Below are 26,504 nucleotides of genomic sequence, written 5' to 3' on the forward strand. Positions count from 1 at the left end.
AAATGACGACTAAATCTATTAACTGTTAAGTGATACGGTTTGGTTTTGTTAAAGATTACACATATTTTATGTTAAAATAGAGCTAAATTCGGTTGGTTTTGTGTCCATCCCTAAATTTGGCTGGTTTTGTGACCATCCCTAAGTTTGGCCGGTTTTGTGACCAACTTTTTTAACTGCTAAGCAATGCGGATTTCTTTAGTCCAATATTATGATTTTAATGTTAAAAGCGAATCAAACCACTCACAATGACCTCTAATGCGGTCGGTTTTGCGTCCGGTCCAAAATTGATTTGATCGAGAACACGAAAGCATAAATATTGTTTTGATTCATGTTAAGAGGCAAAATAAAGCATGACAAAACAAGCAATAAAATTCTAAGTTACGGTTGCTTCCAACTAGAGAAGTTATATTCTATAGTTCTAAAAAGAAGGGTTATCTTTATAAATCAAGTGACCTCCTCCCCCTCCTGCTGACATGGCCTCACCCCAATTGGGACATGCTCTGCTGGCACCATTCCACTGGTGTAGCAGAGATTAGGGTTGTTCCAAGCACCAAAACGACTCCCCATTTTGTGATAAAACGACTCAGAGAATTTAAGCTCCCCTGTCAGGTTGTTGCCGTGGAGGTAGAGTGCACTGAGGCAGGGCAAAGTTGCAATCTTTGGCAAGAGGTTGCCCGTGAGCTTGTTGTCACTTAAACCCAAAAATCTCAACTTTTTTAAGTTTGAAATTGAATCTGGAATCTCACCAATTAGACCTAATCCGGAGAGGTCTAAAAATACCAAACTCTCCATGTTTTGCCACTCTAGGGTTTTGAGGTCTCCACCAATTGGGTTGTTGGATAAAACCATTTCCTCCAAGGAATGCATTTCTTGAAGTGATTTGGTCAATCCACCTGAGAAATTGTTGCTCCTGAGGTCCAATAAAGTCAACTTCTTTAGATTACCAAACCCTATTGGCAGCTGCCCTTCCAGTTGATTGCTGCTCAAGTCAAGCTTCAAGAGTGAAGTCAAACGTCCAACGGTGATTGGCAAAGGCCCAGACAGTGAGTTCCTACTTAAATCAAGGATTAGCAGCTGATTCAATTCACCAAACCCATCGGGGATTTGGCCTGTAAACCAGTTTCCGGTAAGAACTAGCCGCTTCAATCGGACTAATTCACCGATATTTGTTGGTAATCCACCTCTTAATCCATTCTCCACTAGTACCAATGATTGGAGCTTTCTGAGGCTGCCAAAGGTTGTAGGAATCTGTCCAATGAGGCCCGGGTTCGATCGAAACTCTAGTGATTCTAAGCTGCCGGCAACCTTCCACCAGTTTTCTGAGGGGATCGGAACTGGATGCTTGTGGGGTGAGAGGAAGCAATTGAAAATGGACAGGGACTTTAGGTGCTTCAAATCAAACAGTTGTGGTCTAAATTTTGCACTTGGGGAACAACCAAGGGAGTTGTCAAGAATAGGTCCAATATTCATGGAGGTCACGTACCAAACCCCATCATACAAATCACAAGACACCCCCTGCAACAGAAATTTAAAACCTCATCGTATCAAAACTAAAAATGCTTAAAACTTTCGACCAATTCCGAACCCGCAAAAATGTTAGCTGACCGAATCCTAACATTGAAAATATATATCGACTTCAAATGAAAACCCCGTACAAATAATTGGAACTTGTTTTAAAGCCCTAATATACTATACATTGTCTTTTAAGTAACTCGGGTTCACCCGTTAACTTGAAACTCTTCGGTTCACATCTAACCGTTAAATACAACATTGCCATTTTCCCTTATGTCAAGTACAACCGTACAAGTAAAAACCAAAAAGGAATATATAGCTGGTAACTTTGGATTTAAGCAATGTTGCAGAGAAACAGTACAGGATGGTGTTGGTGGGGGTTAAAAAAGAGTACCTGTATAGGAGTCCACCCACAAGGATCCGGATAGAGGTCCGAGCCATTCCACCATTTACCCACAAAGCCTTGGATTGCAGAGTACAGAGCTAATTGCTCCGTTTTCTCCATTGGAGCTACACCTTCATCTGCTTCCTCAGAACTCCAAGCACCCACAGAGAACAGAAAGGTTACCAAAATCACAACACTGATGGGAGTAAAACCCTTCATGGATTTGAGGTAATAGTCAATACAAAAGGGTAAATCTAGAGGGAAATTTGATTAGAGTTCGTGGGAAGAAGAAAACATGAGAAACTGACCCAAAATAGAAATGGTTTTAGGAAGCAGAAACTACAAGCATGGATGTGATTTTCATGAGAAATATCAACGCGTCCCTTTTATATATATGTGTGTGTGTACATGTATATATATATGAAGAAAATCACGCGTGGTTTGGGGCCCAAGGCTCCAAGCAGAATGTGAGAAAGATCCAGATGGGGTTTCAAGGAAAAAGGGAAGAAGAGAAGAGAGAAAATACAGAAGCAGAAACAAGAAAGCTGAGCTCTATAGTCTACTCGTTATGTTTATGGGAAAGCTAAGAAAGTATATAGAGCAGAGAGAGAGAGAGAGAGAGGATCAAAAGCACAGTTCTCGAAGAGCATCAAAGAAATAATAGTTATTATTATCAGAAGACAGTAGTAACTAAGGACTTGAAGGAGAAAGCGAAAGGCATTCGGCTCTTCTTTCAATCTCGTCATGGTCTTGTCATACTTTTAATTTATTGTTATTGATTATCCTTCTACGTTAATCCGAGTAATATTCTAAATTAATTTGAATTAAATTATAAAAAATAGAGTTTGTGTTTGAGACTCTGTTATCAGATAGGTATCACTCTACTTTAATTAATTTGGTGTTCTAACCAACATAGTTACACGACAAATTTAGACATTAACTTCGCATGCATGCGTTTAGATTTTTTGTTTGAAACAATGAGCTCATCACACTGTACTTAAGTTTAATTTCTTCTCACAATTGAGACTGTCTCGTCAAAAGAAAAGTTAGTTGCCTTGTATCATCATTATATCCATTAAGAATGGTTACTTTAGTCGGTTAAAAGGGTGTGGTAGTTGGGAGGTGGGTTGTTAAGATTGTGAGATTAGTTATGGTAAAGGGTTGAGGATTTCTAGGGTTTGGCAGGATTTAGGGCATAGAGGAAATAGGGGACCAACGTCCATGCAAAAGACAGAGGGAGTAGGGTGGTGCATGTAAGTACATGCAAGACAAAAAGTTGGGTTCTTATCTCTCAATGCTGATTCTTCTCTAGGTTGGGGCTTTCTGCTTTTGGGCTTTTAAGTGCTTTCTGAAACACCGACGAACAAGACAAAAGCTGCATTGAATCTCCGAAATAAGGATGGGCAAAAACTGTACGGCTTGAGATGGGTCTTAGAAACAGCTTCAAGTTCATACTGTTATGGTGTATCTTGGAGTTGAACCATGGTATTTACCATTTGTTCCACCTATTCCCTTCTTCATTACCAAAACCAACAAAACAACATCCTTCCTTTGTTTGAAATAAATAATTAAGGGTGATCTCAAGCCAACAAAGGCTCTTGGCTTTGCTAGAGTTGGGAAATGAACGTCTATCGTATACAGCCTTACTTTTGCTTTGCAAAAAGGTTTTTTCAACGACTCAAACTTGTGACCTTTGGTCACTAAGAATCAACCTTTCTGTTGCGCTAAGACTCGCTTTCGTTTGAAAGATGTAGGGCTGGTTTGGTATTGCTGTGCTTTAAAAAAAAGCTGCTTCTGCTGTGCTGTGAGAATAAGCAGCAAAGTGTTTGGTAACTTTTTTGTAAAAGTGCTTTTGAAAAAAAAAAAGCAGTATTATAGTGTTTGGTAAACTTTTATGTAAAACAGATGTAAAAAAAAGCCAGTTTTTCAAAGCTAGGTTTTGCAGCTTCTTGTTTTTGGCTTTTTTTCACCCAAAACTGTGAAAAAAAGTTGAAGCTGAATGTTTACCAAACACAAAAACAGCTCCCAGCTTTTTTTGATACAAGCTTTTTTTAGAATCACCTTAATACCAAACCAGGCCGTAATTATATAGTTAGAATGTGAAAAAAAAACAAAACTTTGAGGGTATTCCAGTATTCCAAACTAAATAGATGTTGGCATACTTGTTATTTTCTAGTATAATAGTTAAAGATTAGCTTAAAATCCCGTTATAAAAGGTGGCATATAATTTTGTCCTAAACATATACCTCTCATTGGAATGTTGACAAACACATCAACATAATTGTACTACTTACTCACTATTCCCATACCAAAATGGAAAATAATTTGACTTTCAGTCATGAAATTATATGAAATCAATTTGTATGGACAAGTTTGTATTTTAGTAGAAGAGGAATATGAAGGAAATAATGGTTAAGAAGCACAAGCAGCTGTGGAAAAATTAAATAAAGGGCATTTTAGACAAAACGGTTCTTGATTGGCATAACTCTTCATTTTGGTTTCTGAGATTTGAAATATATAGAAGTGATTTTATTCACCATTAATTATTTTGGCCATTCCGTGAAAAATCTCTGTTAAATAAGGATCAAATGACAAAATTACCTTCAATCTAATAAACAATGGGCAAAATGATTTGATAAAAATTGAGAATATTTTTATTATTTTATTCTTATTTAATAGAGATTTTTAAAGGATCAAAATGATTGATAGTGGACAAACTCAATGACGACTTCTATCGATTTTAAATCTCAATAACCAGGTTATGTCAATCTCATGACCATTAAAAAGCCATAAAATAAAAGAAAAACTAATGAAAATGGTTTGAAAATTTTGAGTTTTAATGATGAATACAAAATAAAGGGTAAAGTGAATAGTACATGATTGACTTTTTAGTGTAAAAATATGATTTTTCGTTAAAATAAATAGTACTGGGAGTTTTTCGTTAAAATTTCTTAAAATAAAAGCAGGGTTTTTAAGGGGAGCAGAGGAGGGGAAGAGGACCAGAGTGTCTGACTAGAGAGAGTGGGGATACAGGGAGGGACGGAGGGAGAGAAATGGGGACAAGGATTGTCTGCCCTCCCGTACCATTCTGTTTGTATAGTCACGATTAAGCCACGTTAACATTTTATATTATTATTCATTTTTGTCTTATTATCTCTATAAAAAAAATAATATAAAATGTTGATGTGGCTTAACCATGATCACACAAAACAGAAGGGCACGGGAAGACACCGAAAGTGAAAGGGCAGACAATCCATGTCTGAGAAATGGAGAGCTATCAGAAGGCATAGGCCGAACTCTACTTAATTGTTTTCTGGGCAGGCCTAGTACAATAGGATGATAAGTCCTTTTCTGCGCAAGCTTTTGTAGGTAAATGTGAAGAGTAGAGAGATATGGGTCTTTGATTTGTAGTTTCATCTTTCTTGTTTGTTTTCACTAATCCCATTAAATTAGACTTCATAATTAATAGTTAGAGACTTTCTTTATTGGTATTCATTTGAGGATTGTAATTATTGAATAATTATACGGGTTTTTTTTTCCTTAGTTTGTGTTGGTAGAGGGACGGTAAGATCTTACTCGGCTGAGGTTTACCTGACATGACATTATATTATTGAATCGAGATTCGAGGCGCTATTTAGCAGTAAACCCGTTACAAGCTGGTAATAATATCTTCAGCCATGTTTCCACCCGTCCAAAAGAAGAGCAAAAACTAAAAAGACTTCAAAAGGGCTAAGAAATCGCCATTTCAACATTGGAATTACAACGAAAATGAGAAAACAAAAAGCAGCTAAGAAATCACACAAACTGAAGCTAGTCATTACAAAGTTTTCGGTAAAATGGTAAATAGAAACTGGTTTTCGCCATCACGTCGTTAAGAAAGTCCAGATCTTTTTTCCTATTGACTTCTCGCCAGGACGCTCTTCAATGTCCTCATCATCATAGTCATCGTCGCTCTTGCCATTTGTATTGTTGCCGCCACCAGATTCCGGTGTACCAATATCTTCCACGCTCATATCTGTATTTTCAACTGATTTGGCTGCATCGGCTTCAGCATTGTCACCAACGGTGGCTGTTGGTGTTCTAAACTGCAGTACAAGAAACAGAGGTTAACAGACCTTATTCACATAGTTCTAGACGTTTCAGATATAACCGTCACAAAGTACAAGACACCGTAAAAGGTAAGGGGGACATTACCCTCACAACCCGCTCCTGTGAGAATTCTGCACCTTTTAATGTAGAGACCTGCATCAATTGTTTAGTTTGCCCATTCTCACCAGCCGTCCCCAACGATGACACAGAAACAGATTCAGGAATTGGTTCTACATCACCACCTCCAGTTTCTTCCTTGCTTCTCTTCTTCAGGTCAGCCGCGGCTGGTGCTGCTGTGACTGATCCTGTACTGATCAACATTCATAGATAAATTTAGAAAAACCAAACACTTCCTCACATGGTACAGCATAGAAAATGCCCACACTCGACACATCGTGCAAGATCCCTTGATTTGGACAGTTTATGACAGATGAGGTCACAAGTAAAACCGTAAAAATTCACGTCTTCCACATACAGATACTTCGGTAGTTCAATGATTAGCTGTATAAGTTTATCCCTGTTTACCATCTTCCTTTAATTTTTTTCTACGATTATATACATTCCCAAACTATCAGAAAGAACCAAATGTATTCTCCATACCAATATAAGTACAAATAACTGAACTAAAAATTTCTCTTTTTAGACATAACTTCCGAATGATTTTCCCCGATCAAGGAACAATAATTTCAGAATAACGGTCAGTGAAATTGTCACTCCAGGACTAACCCGAAGCTGGTTAAGAAATCATTTGTCTGGACAACAGAACGTGCACCTAGTGAAGACTATTGGATAGATTATTCTGGGATCTAACAAACATTTTATTTCATGCATTAACTGAAAGGACCTGGACAATTGAAGTGCTCAGCTAATATTCCATGGCAAGAACAGAAATGGGTCAAAGAACGGTTCTTTGTAACCCAAAAAGGAAAAGAATCAAATAGACTACAGTGATAAGATTTACCAGAAGTTTGACATTCAAATCCGTACTTGGTGTATCCATCAAAATATCAATATTCTCAAACTAAAATTGATAAGGGAAAAAAAAGCCCAACAATTTTATATAAACATAAGCACCCAAAGCAAAAAGATATATCCAGCGTTCAACCATGTTGATATCCAGTTGTCGTTAAACCTTAAGTTGATTGAAAACAAATGCAACGATGCATGAAGAATGAGAGACTGACAACAAGTCTATATAGATATACAACCTTGACCCAAGTTGGCCCTAATATTATGATCACGCCACAGAAACTGCAAACACTAATTTATTATTTACTTCCACATTTTGCCGTCACCATGCCATATAATTTCATACACACATTAAGCAACTTACGTCTTGCGATGTCTGAGGTTATATCGCTGCTCTCCAGGTGTTTGTACGGAAGAAGCAATGGATTGTCGCCTCTTCCTGCGCCCACCAGCTGTTGTGACACTGCCCGAACGTCCTTCGCTGTCACAATCATCTTGCTCACTTTCAGTAATCCTAGAGCTCTGAGCACGCCTTCGTTTTCTCCCAATGCTACTATTTGCTTTCTCAGCAAAACTGGACGCTCCCTGAATTTCTTCATAATTGTAACTACTATCATTAGGCAGCATACTTGCATTTGATGGTTCTTCTGGAGTATTTCCGAGAAATTTCTTTGCCTCTTCAACTGTTGCCTTCACTGTGCGTGTCCTAGACAGTCTGGACTTGCGTCCCCTAGCCGGTTGTTGCCGACCACTCTTTATCTCAGATTGCCCGGAATCATCTGGAACATCTTTAACCTCACTGTCAATGAAGCTATGATCATCAATTGATGGAGCATACCCATCATCCACTTCCTTGGTGGTGTTATCAGATGGTAGTGGTTGAGCACTAGAGTCATTAAGCATCCTAAAAGATGGCCCAGGCTCGTCTTCATGACCGATGTGCCCTCTTTCTCCCTCATTCATAAGCATATTAGATTCGATTATTTTCTCTTCAACATTAACCTGAATAGCGGATAGTGGGGGCAACTCCGAAGACCCTGCATCAGTAATATACTCCATTTTTTTTATTGGAGAAACTTTAGAAACCATTGCCTTGCATTTGCGCAGCAAAGACGTTCCCCATCCTGATTCTGTGTATTCCAAATCAGGAACACCTAAATCAGCCGAAGAGTTCTTTAAAAGTTCATCATTGAGCCTTGGCAGAGAAACAGCCTCAACTTGGTACATTCCCGGTACTTGGAGATCAGAAAGTACAAATTCCCTTGTCATTTCTCCACAGTCCTTGCAACTTTTAAGCTTCTCAACAAAAGAAAGGAAGTGTCGTCTTTCCTCAATAAGCTGTTCCCGCTGCTGCTTGATCTTCTTGCTAAGCATAGCAAGCTGACCAATGTCTTTGCGCATTTCAAGTTGATTAACTTCTTGTTGCTTCTTGTTCAGAGCAAGTTCTTCCCTTTCCTTTTCCATTCTATGCCTTTCAGATCTTAATTCTTCCCTTTGCTCATCAGTGACTCCCTTCAAGTAAATAATTTTAGCATGTTCTCTATCCTTCTCCTCCTCAAATGCTCTCTCCATTTCCTGCAGGCGTTTCTTAATTTCCTGCTCCCTATTCTCCATATCTGCCTCAAGATCCCTCTTCTGTGACTCAAAATCTTGAACCATTTGACTATGTTCAAATTGGGCCTTTTCAGCTAACGCTAACTGCTCATTCCTCATCTGAGACGCAAATGATTCTTTCTCAAGCTTGAGACTGTCCCGCTCCCTCTGTATGTAATTTTGCATTGCATCTTTCTCCTTTTTCAGCCTTTCTTCCTCCATGCCTTGTAATTTTTCTAATTTTTCTTTCTCTTCAACAATTTTCTTCAGATCTCTGCTAATTTCAGCTTTTCTCTCATCCAAATCCTCCCACTCTTCCTCAAACTTTTCCCTCTGCTGCTTTAAATCTTCAGCTTCCTTCAAGAGCAACTCATTTTGAAGTCTATAAGTCTTTATTTCCTGCTGCAATTCCGACTGCAAACGGAGGTGCTCTGACCTCTCTTCCTGAGTAATTACCTGCTTCTTTCTCCCTTCACGAATATGGAGCTCCAGTTGAAGGTTTTCATCCTTTATCTTCTGAATTTCATCTCTAAGATTCTGAAGACACTCTATATCAGCAAGTAGTTGTTGCCTTTCCACCTCTAAAGTTTTCTCATCAACTTTGATGGTTTTCTCGTTCGCCTTCAAAGTTTTCAGCTTTGTTTCAAGTTCCTTATTTTTCTCATTCAACCTCTCTGATTTCTCATGCAGTGCTTGTTCCCTCTTCAACAACTTTTCTTCCCTGTGGCTGATTTCCAGCTCCTTTTGTTCCACCCCGTCAACCTTGATCCTTAGTTCCTTGTTCTGGGACTCCCTCCTTTCTTCCATTTCCAACTCAAAGTCCTGCATTTTTGTATTGAGAACAGATCTGTGCTTGTCCAGCACCTCCTGAATCTCCACCTGTGAGAGACCATATCAGATTTCTAGACAAATTGTATGAAAATAAACATTCAAGCCCTTCTAAACAGAATTTTTTTTTTTTTTACAAGTGGCATCAGGTCTCATAAATGTAGCCCATTTACATTGCATTCATTCAATATGTTTTACAGAAACGTACCCATTTAGAAAACAAACATATAACCCTTTGAAAAACAGAAGATATAATTTTATGAGTCATAAGTTACATAAAAATAAATATCAGGAGTTTAAGAGTTAGGACTCACATTTTCTCTCGAACTTAGTTTTTGCTCAAATTCATGTAATTCCCTCTCCTTCAACTCTAATACGTTCCTCAAAGAATTAGCTTCCTGCAACCAAATTGACATCAGTCAAATGAACAAAGCTGCAAATATACATTTCTGAAAAGAAAAAAATAAATAAATAAACTCATCTATACGAGAGACACCTTTTCCTTTGATACTAAGTCATCTAGCCGTTTATTCACATCTGCTTCCTTTTCTTTCAACATAGTGTTCGAAGCTTCAATCTTCCTTTGCCCTTCTTCGATGTCCTTCTCTTTTTGCTTCATAATCATTTCATTTTGATTTGACTTCTCCTCTTTCTCATTCAAAATTCTCCGAAGCTTGCATAACCTCTCTTCCCCTTCTTGTAGCTTCCTCTCCCATTCTTTCAAGTCTTCCCTTTGTTTGTAAAAAGTTGTCTTGTGTACCTCTTGCCTAACAAAATTAAGAACAAGTCAAATTAAATTTAAAAGCCAAATGCTCCAGAATATAAACACAGACTACATCATAAATGGAAGATGTCTCGCATTCAGCAAAGAACAGAACAACTATATATATTAGGATCCTGCATATCCTAAATGCAAGTGTCATGGTCGTAAAAACATACTCTGTACTTAAGGAAAGCTTCTCTCTTCGAAGCACACTTTCACGTGCCTCCACCTCCTCCAATCTCATCTCTAACTCTGAACTCTTTCTATTGACCTCAGCAAGCTTGGCCTCGGCAGCACACAACTTTGCATCTGTCTCCAAAGACTTCTCTTCAATTCCCACAACTAATGAATTTGCATCAGCCATCTTTGCTTCAGACTCGCGCTTTATTTGGGCATGCTCCTCGTGCATTTCACGCAAAGTCTTTTCCAGCTGCAGTGACAAAAAATTAATACACATTGACAAACAAAATTTCATTACACAAATTGACAAACAACAAAGCTAGCATACCTGAGCTACACACTGCTTCTCAGCAACCAATACTCTCCGTAAATTCTCCTCCCGCTTCTCAACCTCAGATATTGCAATTAAGTGTGCAGATTGTTCGCGTTTAAGAATCTCCTGGGTTTCCGCCAATGCTTGACTCAATTCTTCGTTCTTCGATGCCCACTCTTTCTTCTCAATCAGGAGAAGCCCCATATTATACTGGTAATCAAAAAGCTGCCCAACAACAAATATATCATTATATATTCAGAATATTGTGTTGTGTACAAATGTTGCACAAGATATTAATAACGGTTCTTGTAATCTCATTCGATAAACCAAGAATCAAGTGGCTAACCTCTGTTTGAAGCTTAGAGACCTTCTCGGCGAGCGCTTGGTGGTCCTTGCGCTCCATAGACGCCTCATCGAGGAAGCCAGCCTCTTTGAACGCTCTCCAGTCGTCCATATCACCGGTATCTAATCCAGCAGTCGTATAAGGCCCGTTCTCACTCAGCGAGCCCAATGGCGGAGGCGGACCATCGACAAGCGCCGCCGCTTTACCCTTCCCAGTATTCCTAGGGTTCGAAACGACGCCGCCGCTCCTCGGCGTCAGCGACAGAGCCGCCGTCGACGCCTTCCTTTGTGGCGTGAACATCACCCGCCACGAAGAAACCCTAGTTCCGTATAACAATGAGCAGCAATACAAGAAATTAAATTGGGCGAATTCTTGAAAACCCTAATTCGAATGTCCGTACAACGGCTATTGAAATTTGGATTTTTCTCAGTGCCTTCGACTCTGCGATCGCAACGGAAATTAGTGAAGAGTGCTCTCCCCTTCCCTGTTTTGATTTCGGCTTGCGGTTTTTTATCGCGATTTTACCCTCAACTGACACTCTAATTGATGACGGCGCCCATGAAATTTAAGGGTACTTGCGTCATCACGGTGTTGATGTCCCGATTTGTCCGTTAGTTTGCCATCCAGATGATTTTAAGTTGAACATTGACCAAATAAAAAAATATATATTAATTTGTAAATTTTTTTTTTATAAACAATACTATTTACACTAACCGGTGAAGAGCATGGATTCTATTGTTTTTATTTTTCTTGTTAATTCCTCAATCCATTCTTTTTTTCTGTAACTCTTCCTTTAAAATTCTATACATTTCTTTAAATTGAGTTTTACTCTAATCTAATTTGATTCAATCTATCGTGATAAATTGACATTGTCGTTTGATTGATAATTTGGTTTGCTGTTATGCACAATTAGATTTGTTTAAGAACATGTTTAATCTAAACTACTTAGTGTTGCTTCATTTTCAAAATCCTATTTACAGTTAAATTCAATAAATTAGCCAATAACTCATTGTCATTAAATTAAATAATTAGTTTGCTGGAATGAAAAGAAGTGGTTGGAATCGAAACAATCTACATTTACGCTCGGCTTGTTTTTTAAGAGAAAATTTTTATTTTGTGTTTTGCATCGTATTTGAGCACGTTGAAAAATTACGCAATTCATTCCACCTCTAATTGGCGGGCCCACCGGCAAAGATAATGTACAATACAACTATGCATAAGGAACAGACCATACTCATAAATTATGAACATTTTCGTCAATGGGACCGACTTCTCCTCGGTTTCCAACCAAAAAGACCAACAAGTCCCAAACCACCACGTGTCAAATCCTCATTGGTCAGATCGTCATTATCATCAAATTACCAAAAATGCAAAAAGTCACAGGGCTTAAATCTCCCACGAAAAGAGAGAGAACCCGATAATCTCAAAGGCACCCCCAAAACCAAAACCCTACTCTCTCTCCCCTCCCTTTCACTCTGTAATCTGTATGCGCTAGGGTTTCAAAATCGGAGTCCATGGCTACGGAGACTGCTGCGAGATCGAGCTCGGCGGCCGATTCGTACATAGGGAGCTTGATTAGTTTGACTTCCAAGAGTGAGATCAGATATGAAGGCGTGCTTTATAACATCAACACCGAAGAGTCCAGTATTGGACTCAGAAATGGTACCGTTTTACTCTCTCGATTTTTAATTTTGATTATTGTTGTCTGGATTCCGTTTAGGTCTTGTTATCTAGGTCAATTTGATTAATTTAATTTTAGTTTATCACTAGTTAATTCGTCTAGATTGGCATTTTTAGGGTTTAATTATTAATGATTTCAGATTTTTTAAATTTTCGGCAACTGTGAATTTGCTGTTGAATCTGACTGTCAGTGCCTCAATGTGCTTCTTTGTATTTTATTGCAAATTTTTGTGACTCCTTGTGAAAATGTAGAATTTTGTGATTCTAAATGGTTCATCTTTTCTATATTTCGCAAGGAATAAATGGTTTTTTTTTATGGAACCTTTCATTTTTCTGTATGTACCATTTGTTTAAATCAAATTGATTTGTTAGTTTATTACTAGTTCAGTCGTCTCGATTGGCATTTTGGTTTAATTATTCTTGATTTTGGAATTTGAAGTTTTGAAAGTTTACTCAATTGTGAATTGTGAAGACATGTATGCATGTGAGTATGTAAAGTATGCGATTCAGGAATTAGTGTGTTCTTAGAATTGAGTTTGAAAGTACGATATAGCGAAGAATTGATATGGCTCAATGCGCTTCTATGTACATATTGCACAATTCATCAAGCTTGGGGATTTCTGTAGAAAAGTACAAAATTTGATTCTAAATGGTTTATCGTTTATGTATTTGGAAGGGTTACATGGTTTTCTTTATAAAATTGTTTCCCTTTGCTTTATGACCAAACAATTGCTTCAAAGGGTTAGGAAGAGCTGTATGAATAGTTTATGCGACATGGATAATAAATGTATATGTGACATGGATAATAAATGTACATATATTGTATCATCAAGTGCTATTGTTGAGATATGGATGGATGTATTGATGCTCATTTGTTACTTTTCACACGGCAGTGCGATCTTTTGGAACAGAAGGAAGAAAGAAGGATGGACCACAAATCCCACCGGGAGACAAAGTTTATGAGTATATTTTATTTCGCGGGAGTGACATCAAGGTTGGTACTGAGATGCCTCAGATTGGACTTCACAACGAGTGTTCTATATTTTTGTCTGATAGTTTTTTTTTTTAAAAAAAAAAAAAAAAAAAAGCCTCAAAATGTGCCGACTTTATGAGTTTAAATTACGGTGATGGTATTTTTCTTCAATCGTAGCATGGACTTTGGTTGTTTAGTAAGAGTAAAAATAGAACATGTAATGTTGCAATTGGTGTTGACTACACTCTGATGCTAAAACTGAAGCTCAAATATGGCAACTGAAGTATATGGTAATAATGATATTTGATGAAAATGTAACTTTAATGAGGTGCCAGTTTTTAACTATGTAGCCTAGATTTACTTCTGGTTATATTTTCATGTAAATATCCAGACCCTAAGTCTTTCATTATTATCTTTGTTTTCAGGATTTACAGGTTAAATCTTCTCCACCTGTTCAGCCTACACCAGCTATAAACAATGATCCAGCTATTATCCAGGTAAGAGAAGGAATTTTAACTTTTGGGATGCATCTAGCCAACCTCTGCTAATTTATTCTCTCTCTCTCTCTCTCTCTCTCTCTCTCTCTAACTCTCTTTCCTCTCTTGCAGTCTCACTATTCCCGCCCAGCTCCTTCAACATCGAGCTTGCCTGCTCCAGCTAGTGGATCTTTGACGGATATTAATTCCCATGCTCCACAGATGGGACTCCCTGGTCCAAATTTCCAAGGTAGTTTACCTTTATATCAACCTGGAGGCAATTTAGCGTCATGGGGTGGTACGCCGCCTCCTCCAAGTGCAAATGGTATGCCAATGTATTGGCAAGGATACTATGGCTCTCCAAATGGGCTACCTCATTTACACCAGCAGTCATTGCTTCGACCACCACCTGGGCTGTCAATGCCTTCTTCACTGCAGCAGCCACTGCAGTACCCCAATTTTACTCCCTCCTTACCTACTGGAGCTTCAAACTTGCCCTCAAACTTGCCTGAAGTTCCACCACCTTTGCTTCCTGCTGCTAGTATTAGTTCCTCTAGTTTGACTGCTACTTCTTTATCCCCGTCAACATTGCCAACAACTCTGCCTCCAGTGCCTTCTACAACATTATCTCTTGAAACTCTACCAAGCTCAATGCCTGACAAAGCACCTTGTTCTGCCCCCTCTGACAAAGCACCACTATCTTCTGTGGCTACTTCAAGCCCAGATATAAGTGTTGTGCCACCAATCTCTAACAAGCCTCATGCAATTTCTGGTCCAACCTTGCCTTATCCAAGCGTATCTCAAACGACTTCCTCTGTTGCTGGGACAGCCAATTCTTTACGCATGGAAACACTAGTGCCTTCTTTGGTAACCCCAGGCCAGCTTTTGCAGTCGGGATCCGCTACAGTCTCTTCATCTCAATCTCTGCAAACAGCTCACAAGGATGTGGAGGTTGTACAAGTTTCATCATCAACCTCATCAGAACCATTGGTTCCACTTTCAGCAGAACCTCAGCCACCAATATTGCCACTTCCTCAACAACCTGCACAGGCTGGTCAAAAGGTTGTTTTGTCGTACATGCATGTGTTACACGCTCACGCGCGCGCGCGCACACAGATTCTTGCATGCCTCTGGACTAGTTAGTTTTTGTGACTCCTTGTATATGTGGGCTGGGTGCAACAAAAAAAAGCGGATTGTGATTCAGTGGGGTGGTTTTCAACTTAGTTATCAACATGCTTATTAGATTGAGTTGCTATTATTCAGGATTAGATGGTGTGGGAGTTATTATTCAGGATTAGATGGTGTGGGTGTTCACCCCCATGAAAATCTGAATTGTCGGGCAGGCTCTTTGTTTGAATTTCTTTTTGTTAGATTTATTTGCATATGTCTGGTGTCAGCCTGAATTTGATCCAGCCTTTTAAATGACTGAATTGTTGTGGATTGGTGGTTTCTCTTATTCCACCAACTCGGTTTAGTCTAGTAGTCAGGGTTTAGGACTTCAAGTTTCTTGTTTTTTTTTAATTTATTATGTGTTCTGTGGTTTGATTGCAAGGAGTTCTGACGTTGGCTTCTCCCTCTTTTCCATAAATAGGACTATGTGCGTTCTCAGCCAAATGGAGCTCCATACCAAAATCAAAATCGCCAGGGTTATACATATAGGGGACGTGAAAGAGGACGGGGGACTGGGGTAAGGAAGCCTTTTTCCCCAACAATTTGAATTTTGTTGGATATCAGTGGTTTGTTAAATGCGAACTAAAAATGAAATTTCTTGATTGGAAGTGTTTAGTCAGAAGAAGTGTTTTTATTCTTTTGACTACTTCTAATCTATAGTAATTGACATATTGATAAATCCCAAATTATCTGCAGCCAATATCCCACCCCACACCCCCGCCCCCCCTCTGATTGGACTGAATTTACTCTCTTGAATTAAGTTATTGCGTTTTTGGCATCACTGACATTGCCAAATAAATATCATGTTGGTGTGCAGAGTTCACGTCCCATAACAAAATTCACTGAAGAATTTGATTTCATGGCAATGAATGAGAAGTTCAACAAGGATGAGGTTTGGGGTCATCTTGGCAAGAGTAAGAAACCTCACAAAGAGGGTGATGGGAATGACAGTGATGAAGATGACATTGAAGATGAAGACGAGGCTGAGTTATCGAAGGTTGAAATCAAGGTGGCATTGGCTATCTTTATCATTCTAGCTAGATGAATTCTACTGTAAGTAATAATCCTTGTATTACTTCTGTAATCTGAGTTTGTTTAATTTTGTTTTTGTGCCACAGCCCGTCTACGATAAGGATGACTTCTTTGATACCATCTCGTGCAATTCTATGAGTCATGACCAGAATGGAAGGACAAGATACTCTGAGCAAATAAAGATAGATACAGAGGTAACAACCTTTTTGTTTTTGTCATCTTAGTTATTGGAGTTTTTTTATTAATGCGGTTGCTTGTTTGGGGTGCAGACTTTTGGCGCTTTTTCAAGGTACCGGGGTGGAAGAGGCGGCCGTGGTCTTGGGCGTGGTGGCCGTGGTCGTGGTGGCTACTATGGAAGGGGTTATGGAGGTGGTGGCGCCTATGTCCCAAGGGGCCGTGGCCGGGCCATGCCCACTCGTGCTGCCTATGAGAGTTAGTATTGGTAAACATTCAAAGCCTCATCTTGCCCTTCAGAACAGCAAAGAGATTTAGGGCTTATGCTAATGTTGTGCTTTTTGCTTTATTTATGCTTGTCCAGAGAGTAAGTAGAAGTAAATGCTTTTTTTTTTCAGTATCAAATTGCCGGTCGGTCTGTATGTGTTTCTTCAACCTGACTTGACATTCCTTTTTATTGACCAAATCAAGAAGCACCGAGTTTAGTGAAAGAAAACCTTCTGTTTAGTTTCTTCTCGTTGATTGATTCATGGCACCCGTTGACGGTCGGGGGTTGGAATGACGACCCTATTGGCATTCGACCGAAGTCGTAGCTGATATCGGCGTTGGTCCTGGCTAAAGTCACTCGGATAGAATTCTGCATGTATCATGTGTGTGGTGTTCCCTACCCAACCACCACCCCACCCCTCCTCCTGCACTGATGTCCGCCTTGCAGGCGACTGCTCAACCATCAATGGCCTCTCTCTCGGCAGATTATCAAATCCAATTCCCGGAAATAGGTTTGAATGGGAACGAGATGGAGACTTATGGTGGAAGACTAAAAAAGGAGATGAGAAAATCTAATCCAATGGTTGTAAGAGTTGAAATCTTATGTTGATAAGAAAGAATTGATCATGACATTAATATAAGTGAAAGGATAACAAGAAATATACATCTAATGGAGGAGATTGAGATAGGAAAATTTAATTTAATGATTGTAAAGAGTTGAAATCCTATCGGCAGCGAGTTTCGAACCTAAGATCTCCAGTTTTTAATTTGAAGGAAGCCAGACTTGTGGCCAGAGGTTGAAATGCTTCTGTGAGTCTTTCCGGACCTAGAAGAAGTGGATAACTGTGACTTTCCATGAGTTATCCCCTTTTAAAAAAAATGACCACGTCATAAGCCATGACACATGTCATGACATAAGCCAATAATGAAGTCATTCTAGTTATGTTTTTTGCGAAGAAAAAAAAATTGATGTATGAATTTATTTTTATTTTTTTTGTTGAATATTTACAAAAATATTTTACAACAATGTAATTTAAATTATTTGAAAATGTTGCTGTAAGGGTTCTACTTGAATTTAAAAAAAAAAAACTTGAATTTAAGGTTTCTACTATAAGGGCTCTTCCACAAGTCTTCAAAAGTGGTGGTAGAAGTGAATTATTAAACTACAACATTCCGAAAGCAGCATCATCTTATACCGCCACCAGAGACTTGGATTACATATTAGCAATGGCTGACAAGGAAGAAGGCTGATAAACCCAGAGGTGCAGATGGCAGATTCAGGATTTTAAACTTTGGTCCCAATAACAAAGGTCAAAAAATTTATAAATAAAAATAACATTGAAAAGTTAAATATAATACATTTCATTCAAAAATCATGTGCAAAACAACATTACAAGCTATAAAATCCTAATTCAAACGTCCACGACGAGGTTTCATAGTCTGAAAATGTTTCATGATAGCTTAATTACCAATACATGAAAAAACATAATTTTTAATGTAAACAACTAAGCTGTCACTCAAACCATTGATCTCTTATTTTGTTGCGAAGTGGACCCTTAATGATATTCATAGCGGAAAATGCCCTCTCCACTGAAGCAGTTGCAACTGATAAAACCAAAGCCAACTGAACAAGCAAATATACATATGCAAATGTTCGATGCAACCCTTTATCCATCATTTTCTTAGCAAGCTCATTAATCCCCCGCAATTGAGAAAAATCATTATCAGAACGCACAAAATGAATGCAAATATCAAGTTGATCTTGAAGTACCGATCTCTCTCGATCTGTGAAATCTTCAGGATAAATTTGAGCAAGGCGACCAAGCTTCTCTTTATCAAAAGCTACAAATGAATCATTTGGACTTAAACATGCCAAGCAAATAAGCAATTCGGTATTACTTTCATCGAAGCGATCATCTAATTCTGTAAGTTGGAAATGAATGACCTCAAAAACGAGCTCCACTTTGTAATGATGACGATTGGTCTTTCTTGGAGTAATGTAATTATAATATGAGATTGGGTGGGATTAGAAATTTAGGGTTTTGGGTGAATATAAGAAAGATGGGGATTAGGGGGAAAAGCAGAGGAACGGAACGGGGGAAAGGAAAGGGACTCTTGGGAAAGATGGCCCATGTGAGGCTAGGCATATGGAATCAGGGACAATTGACAAACGGCACCGTTTATCTCATTAGTTTTTCACAAAAATTAAATTAAATTAAACAAATTGGCCTAAACATTGCATTTTGGACCAACTTTTTAAAAAACCATGTTTTCTTTCTTCTCCCCCCTTGCCCTGCTATGTTCTCGTTGAGGGGTCCCCTGGAAAATTTCTAGCTGCATATTAGGATCGCTGAGGGGTCCTAAGACCTCCTAGGTCCCTTTGTGGATCCGCCTTTGGCAGACTCTGAAGATGATTTCGGAAAACGGGCAAGTGAGACGCTGATTGCCAAAGAATAAGCTGAGTTTGAAAGAGAAGGAGAAGAAGGCACTTGTAGTTTCATCTCTTGTAACTATTTTTGTCCAATTTATATACAAATTTCAAAAATTTCACGGAATTCTCCCCTCTTTATCTACTCTAAAACTTACCGAATGTATATGTGCACGTATATAATTATGTGTTTCTCTCTCTCGTAATGTTGAATGATCATGCAATAAAAAACGTCTCCCTAGTCTTATACTTATGTTATGTCTCGCGCCGTAAGCTTGTGAGTTTTAAACAAGGTTATGTGCTGTGAAAATGAAAGAGTTTCACATGTTCTCGTGAAATTAAGAGTTTGAGATATGATATAGGGAATGCACACAATTTAATTGTTTATTTCTTTCCCAATTAATTGCATATCATATTCACTATATGCCTTTCAAGTTCACCAAATTGAATTTGAAATCACAAATTGAGATCTTATTACGTATACGTACTTTAATGTCTCCGATATCGAGTAGCTTATTCGTAAATGCATAGCATGCATAGTTGCATACAACTTTGATGAAAGTAGAAGATATTGTGGTAATCATATCATGAGATCGATGGTTGTTCTACTTGCATGTGGCAACCAAGACTCTTCTGGGAGCAAGAGAAGGCCTTCTTCCATGAAGCAAAGCCAGGTTATCGAGGAAGAGAACATCACCCTTCTCCCACTTAAACTGGATGCTTTCTTCTTCGATTATCTGCTCACATCTGTTCACCAGCTCTGCCGGAATCTCGGTCCCGTCCGCCATCAGGGCCGAGCTGATCTCCTTCCCATGCATGCCAACCATCGTGTTGAACCACATTCTCCTCCCTTTTCTTCCTTCAAACACCTTCGTCAGCGACCTCGGTCCTAATATCGTCTTGATTCCCCCATCTGCTAGCCACTCGACGTCCATGCCTAAAGCATTAGCCCTGCCACAAGTAAACAAACATTGTCCATTTTAGCTGGTGGCAATGATGTCGACACGTTATATAATGGACTAAAATATGAATGTATTACTTTTTTTCAGCTTCTGCACGGACTGATGTGGCAAAAGTATCCTCCCAACCCCTGCCCCTCATAGAACCTGTGCTGTTCTTACTTGGTGCTGTGAAGGTGTATTTCAAGCCACTTGCATCCAATTCTTCCACAGCTTCCGGGAACTCCTCCAGCATCCTCTCCGTCACTCGGAAGCTCGGAACAAATGGGGTCTGTCCGCCTTCTGGTGGAGGTATCTCACAGAATAGGATGACCTTTTTGGGATATTCCTTAATCTGCAGGTTAATTAATTAGTTAAGACACAGTCAATTGGGGTTAATTAATTAGAATATAGAGAGTCAACGCTTCGAATTTTAGTTTACGATACAAGAGTCATCGGTACATGTTTGCAGGGAACATACTAAGGTTGGAATGAGTCCATGTTTTGACTTGGCTTAAAAAATTCAAGTAAAAAATGTTTGCTTAAATCAAGATATATGACAGTTAATTAACTTATTAATCTCTCTGTGCTTTGGTGCAGGGGAGGGAAGCAACTGACACAGCATATGTTCGCAGAAAACATGATCAATTTCACACTTCCTAGCGATGAATTCGATACCTTTCTCCGATCCTAATGCAACAAAAACGCGTTCTTTTGTTTTTCGGTTACAAGAAACAACCATTCTAGGCCGAGCCTTGTCACCTAAGAAAACAGGAATGAAACTGCCAGGAGACTTCTCCAATATTTTTGACAACCTATGTCCCTAGAAATAAGGTGATTTTTCATGGTGACAGTATTATATGCACTTACCAAGACCATCTCATGGTGATAGTATATGAACTCTGAGAGAGGTCCTTCATTTGCAGTCCAAACTCGCTTGTGCACATGAGTTCTTGGCGCCGGTCCTACATAGCGAATATCATCCCAACCGAAGGTTTCTATGATGTCGTTGAACTCCTCAGGGTTCTGCACATTGAAACCTCGGAGAAGGATAGCGCTGTTCTTGACAAGCATCTGATCAAACCAGTCCTTGTTCTTCTGAAGAGCCAAAATAAGTGACTCCACATCGTTGTTTTCGGGTGCTGGAGGCTGCAGCACCAGTGGCATGGTCTCACCATCCACCACCTTCTGGCCTTCGCACTCTCCTACTTTGAAGTCTTTGGTGAAGGGCTCCATAATCTCTCTCTCTCTCTAACTTGCTATTTGTTTATGGGCGTTTTGGTGTTTAGATTCGAAGGGGTTATATATAGTGGTGGGGATATGGTTCTCACCGTCTGATTTTAGATGTTTTGTATGTCATTTTGCTTGTTATATGTTGTAATACGACCCAATAATTCTTTTTTTTTATTTTTTATTATTGGTTTTGTTTGCGGAGGTATCTCAAATTTGGGACCAGAAGTTATAAAAAATTGAAGGATGAATCTCTGTTTACTACCCTCATGTTTTGTGTTTTCAACATTTAGTAAATCAAGTTTTTTTCGTCCCAGAGTCATACCTAAAGTATAAATTTTGGGGCAGTCTCATACATCCGTTAGTTAAATTGTTAAATATGCCTTTAACTAATGATCTGGCGTCTATGTGGACAATGACTGGGCGCCACGTGTCATTAAGGGGTCCACGTGGATATTAAAAAATTGAAAAAAAAACTAAAACAAAAATTTTAAATTAAAAAAATTAAAAACCAAATCTAAACCTAAAAAATTTAAAGTTGCCGCCGCCTTTGCACCCAACCTTCTTCCTCTCACTGTTTTTTCGTCTCCATCCAACACAGAAAGCCATCAGCCGCACGGCCTAACCCAACCCACTTGTTCCTCCCAATCCACTGAGACCGCCCAAGCTGCTACCTAAGCTACCAAAATTGAGTAAGCCATCATCCTTTGGAAAACTGCTTTGAAAAGGACCTCCATTTTCGGTTTGCATTTGTGGGTTGTTTTGGGAATTTTTGTCGGAGCCGCCATTGTTCTCGTCGTCTTCCTCATCTCGTTCTGGTTCACTTCCAACTGCAACAGTAGCAACTCCTCGAAAGCCAAGACCTTTACACACAACTCATCCACCATCCCAAACGTCTCCAAAGAGATCCAAGAAATCCGAATTGACGACTTACGGAACAACCCATCACAGCCCGACCCAAAACCCATTAACCACTAGAGCCATCCTGACCCAGTTGCTGACTCGGATTCTGCCAGAGCCCAGCCCCTGTTTCTCAAGCAAGACGATCACCACGACAGCCCGGCTAGGAGCGGCAGCCGACAGAGAATTCACATTGAGATTAGAAATGACCACCAGATTTCGTACCCAGAGAAGGGCGATGACGGTGGGTCATCGCATGGCAGCAGGGAGGCTCGATCTGGGGACCAAGGGATGATCCGTGCGTTGGAGGTTTTGCATTTGGGGTGGGGACATTGGTACACTCTCAGAGAGCTTGAGGATTCCACTAATGGGTTTGCTGAGAGTCGGAATGAGTGTAAAGATGAGCTTCTGCTTGCGACATTGTCTCCGGAGATGAAGAGATTGTGCAGCAGACTGTTTTCCTTCAATCAGATCCCGGTCAGCCCGTTCGAGTTGATTGATATGGTCGAAGGGTTGGTAGCTGGGTTTGGAAATTATGCGAAGAAGAGGGTGACGGCCAAGAGGGCAATTTTAAATTTTTTAGGTTTAGGCTCGGTTTTTAGTTTTTTAAATTTAAAATTTTTGTTTTAGTTTTTATTTTATTTTTTAATATTCACGTGGACCCAGATTGACACGTGACACCCATTCATTATCCACGTGGGCACCATGTCACTAGTTAATGGCTGATTTAACAGTCAAACTAACGGATGTATGAGATTATCCCAAAATTAACACTTTAGGTATGACTCTGGGACGAAAAAAACTTCATGTACCAAATGTTGAAAACCACGAAACTTGAGGGTAGTAAAATGATATTTACCCAAAAATGAATGATAATTACTCTGTCAATCACCACTAAACACAATATAATATACAGAAAAATACTGTATAGGGCGCTTAGCAAGGCATATAGATACTTTATGCAAAGTAAAGACAAGTTGTATAACATAAATTGATTGTACAGTGGAAAATACTTCGGCCATAACACAGTTCATCAATTTAACGAGTTGGGGCTCGTTTGGGACTGTTTGTTCCACAAATTTTAGTAAAACTCCAAGTGTTTCCTTTAGAAAGTGCTTCTATGATCCAGAAACACTTTTAGGTTTTTTTGCACAAATTCAGAAGCGTTTTTAGCTGTTTGAAAGTAATTTTAGCCCCTTTTAGAAGCAATCGCAAACATACTTTTAATCATAGTGGTAATATGTATCGAATATAGATTCGTATGCAAGTAAGAATGACTCCGCACATATAAAATGCCGAATAGTGTCCTTTTCTTTAGTTGGCATGTTACTACAAATCAAGGTTGTATGTTAGCTAGGGTTAACAAGGGTTATCGGCCATCAAACTCCGAGAAGTCGATGAGTAAAAAACCATAAAGTAAAACAAAAAAAAACACAGATAACAACCCTAATACAGTACTTGATCTTTGTTATGCAACAGCTAGCAGACTAACAAATCTTTGTTTGCCATCTCATAAAGAGCTTTCGAGTTACCTTGATCTAATTTGTGATTTGCCGTTCCATTGTTGGAATCTCTGAAGGCCTTGGTATATCCGTATGAGTGAGTATTTTGATACCTCCTTTCGTTTCCATAACGTTATGGACGAAGCAAAGTGCTTAACACAAACACAAGTTGACAAATTCTCCTCTTTTTTTTTTTTTTTTCTGCTTCAAATGCTACAATGCCTCTGGCCCTCTACGTCCGCATACAAGGATGTAATCAAGCCGGCCGTCCAGCTTTTACATTTCAAGCTTTTCTGGTCGCGGGGCATTTCGCATCTGCCTATGCTCCACTTGGCAATTTTATAGGCCATATAGATATATGCTACTTATTTTTTTTGTTAATCTTTGTGTGTCCCGATCCTCTTTTGGATGTTTATGTACAGGGTTTAAGGACTTAGAGATCTAAGTCCTTGAATAAAGAGAATAAGAGATTCAGATTTTTAGTTTATGTGAGGTGAGCCAATGAAATGGGTTACCTACCCATCTATGTTGATTCCAAGTACATATACCATTTTATTGAAGGTCGTTCGAGCTTTTACTCGGAGTATGATATGAATTACTTTAGTGTCGTGGCGCTTGGTACTCGAACATTGGCTCGAAGCATTTTCTCCATCCCTTCTTATTCTGAAAAATCAGAGTAACGTGCGTCTTGGTACCAATAAAGACTGCAAGATTTAAAAGTCCAAATCTCTAAATCTGTTGGCTTCAGACATGAAGATCCGAAAAGGATCTTGTTCTTAAAGCCCCCAATATATACACTGAATATTCTTATATCATCAATAGACAAGCTAGCCAACACACATAAATGATTAAAAAACCACATTAAGAAAGTGTATTTAAAATTTTAATTAACATCCCATTGATACGGACAAAGTCCCTAGGCAGCAGCTCTACATAAATCCAGGGCCAAGGAAAAATTAGGGGGTGTGGTATCCACATATTCCTTTTTACTTTTCACCTATTTCTTATTAATTTTTATTCTTTGATATTTTTTTTATTCATTCAATTTGATAGCTGAAATTTTAAAAAATGTGAGCAATGTAAAAAAGGATGTGGATATCACACCTCAAAATTTATGCGTCATGTGCGCACATTAGCAAACACTCAATGTTTACAGAAAACTGACACATGGCATCCACAGATTAACTTAATTACTTTATAACCTCACAAAATTACAACACGAGGCACGTGACAAAACACAAAGCATCCTATTTAAAGTTGAAACCAGAATTTAAAATCTAAACAAGAATTTGTTAGATGCTTCTTGCTTTATATGTAAGAAACTATTTTTTATCTGTAAATAATAGTGTAATAAATACACAAATGCAATTTATTAAAGGATCATTTTAGTTTGGGTCCCTAATAAATTTAATTGTTAGACTGAAACCTTATTTGTTTAAATATTTTGATCAATGTCCTTAATATCATTTAAGATATTTAACTCATGCATTTATGCATTTAATATCCCACAAATTACGAAATTTAAACAACTTCAAATAATATTGTTAAAATATAATAAATACTTAAAAAATAAATATTAGAGTAATATTGTTCTTCACAAAATTATAGCAAGAAAATAATGTACCCACATACTTATTAACATATTTTTAAAAATAACTACCGATATATTTTAAAACATAAAATAAATACATATAATTAGCATGGGTACATTTAGCAAAATTAAAAAAGGGTACAAATAAATTAAAAAAATATGGGTACAAATACAAATAAAACTTTAAAAATATGGGCACAAAAAAAAAAAAAAAATATATATATATATATATATATATATATATATATATATATATGGGTACAAATTAAAACTGAAAAGAAAATTGGTACAAATAAAAAAAAAAGTTGCAAATTAAAAATAGGTACAAACTAATAATAAAAATATATGATAAAAAATTTAACCATAAATATAAATATACCAAATGTAAAATTATTAACACTAAATGAATATATTAGAAATAAAAAATAGTTTATTATTGAAATAATTAATGATGTTTATTAAAACCTAAGGATCTTGATAAAAAATTGAAAAGGAATAAAATTTTAATTAATAACACGAGACACAAAATAAAAGCACATAGATTAGAAATTAGGTTTAATCAATGTAGCAAAAATTGTAAATAATAGTGTAACAAATTCACAAAAACAGATCTTGCAACTCTGTGATGGCTCTGATTCGTCAAGTTTGCTTGAAACTTGGCATTTTTCTTTGTTATGGCTCTAATTCTATAAGTGTCAAATTATCAATTTTTTTTCAACCAACTTGACGAAATAGAATAACTTGAGATACGAAATGAAAACATAAAAGATAATGCTTGTATTTTTTCATGGCCAAACCTTCTTGTTCCATCATTTAATAATAATGTGAAACAAAGAAATTCTGCATGGTCTCATACAAGCATTATCCAAACAGAAATTGCATAAAAAAAAGAAAAAGCCTTAAAAAGAAGGAAATTTTAACAAAAAACTTCCGGTACTGTTCATTTTAACGAAAAATCACATTTTTACACGAAAAAGTCAATCATGATACTATTCACTTTATCCTTTATTTTGTCCTTATCGTTAAAACTCAAAGTTTTTAAGCCATTTTAATTGGTTTTCCTTAAAAAGAACAAGTAGTGGGACAATCTTTGAGTGAAAGCATCTGTGTTTTCCACATAAATAATTCGAGAAAGAAAGCAACTTTACGCAAATTTCATGGTATTATT

At 38.0% G+C, this 26,504-nt stretch overlaps 4 protein-coding genes across 8 annotated transcripts; 1 reads left to right on the forward strand and 3 right to left on the reverse strand.

Annotated features, from left to right (window-relative positions):
* Positions 1-305: 305 nt before the first annotated feature.
* On the reverse strand, positions 306-2,538 carry LOC137735927 (uncharacterized). Its single transcript, XM_068475280.2, has 2 exons — positions 1,907-2,538; positions 306-1,515 (listed from the first exon to the last, which is right to left on the reverse strand). The coding sequence occupies exons 1-2, from the start codon at positions 2,114-2,116 to the stop codon at positions 445-447; spliced, it is 1,281 nt and encodes a 426-aa protein (XP_068331381.2). The 5' UTR covers positions 2,117-2,538; the 3' UTR covers positions 306-444.
* A 2,945-nt stretch (positions 2,539-5,483) lies between these two features.
* On the reverse strand, positions 5,484-11,511 carry LOC137737382 (nuclear matrix constituent protein 1). Of its 2 annotated transcripts, none has more exons than XR_015954867.1 (8): positions 10,979-11,492; positions 10,648-10,857; positions 10,316-10,569; positions 9,873-10,143; positions 9,691-9,774; positions 7,320-9,427; positions 6,092-6,291; positions 5,484-5,982 (listed from the first exon to the last, which is right to left on the reverse strand). XR_015954867.1 is itself a non-coding variant. In XM_068476836.2 (8 exons), exons 1-8 carry the CDS (start codon positions 11,273-11,275, stop codon positions 5,761-5,763), a joined length of 3,651 nt encoding a protein of 1,216 aa, XP_068332937.2. In that variant the 5' UTR covers positions 11,276-11,511; the 3' UTR covers positions 5,484-5,760. The 2 variants fall into 2 exon arrangements, 1 of the variants encoding a protein (XP_068332937.2); XM_068476836.2 differs by having other exon boundaries at positions 6,092-6,296; positions 10,979-11,511.
* An 848-nt stretch (positions 11,512-12,359) lies between these two features.
* Positions 12,360-16,976, forward strand: DCP5 (decapping 5). Of its 4 annotated transcripts, none has more exons than XM_088682897.1 (9): positions 12,360-12,637; positions 13,549-13,649; positions 14,054-14,125; positions 14,237-15,166; positions 15,696-15,791; positions 16,092-16,283; positions 16,393-16,500; positions 16,576-16,748; positions 16,879-16,976. In XM_088682897.1, exons 1-8 carry the CDS (start codon positions 12,490-12,492, stop codon positions 16,741-16,743), a joined length of 1,815 nt encoding a protein of 604 aa, XP_088539023.1. In that variant the 5' UTR covers positions 12,360-12,489; the 3' UTR covers positions 16,744-16,748; positions 16,879-16,976. The 4 variants fall into 4 exon arrangements, with proteins under 4 accessions (XP_088539023.1, XP_088539024.1, XP_068332114.2 ...); XM_088682898.1 differs by having other exon boundaries at positions 16,092-16,271; XM_068476013.2 differs by having other exon boundaries at positions 16,576-16,976.
* A 2,674-nt stretch (positions 16,977-19,650) lies between these two features.
* LOC137736757 (clavaminate synthase-like protein At3g21360) lies at positions 19,651-21,369 on the reverse strand. The gene is made up of 3 exons (XM_068476015.2): positions 20,984-21,369; positions 20,215-20,468; positions 19,651-20,126 (listed from the first exon to the last, which is right to left on the reverse strand). The coding sequence occupies exons 1-3, from the start codon at positions 21,347-21,349 to the stop codon at positions 19,781-19,783; spliced, it is 966 nt and encodes a 321-aa protein (XP_068332116.2). The 5' UTR covers positions 21,350-21,369; the 3' UTR covers positions 19,651-19,780.
* Between the last annotated feature and the right edge of the window lie 5,135 nt (positions 21,370-26,504).

The sequence above is a fragment of the Pyrus communis genome, chromosome 13 (assembly GCF_041283825.1).
Source record: "Pyrus communis isolate YQ-2024b chromosome 13, ASM4128382v1, whole genome shotgun sequence".
NCBI classification, from domain to species: domain Eukaryota; kingdom Viridiplantae; phylum Streptophyta; class Magnoliopsida; order Rosales; family Rosaceae; genus Pyrus; species Pyrus communis.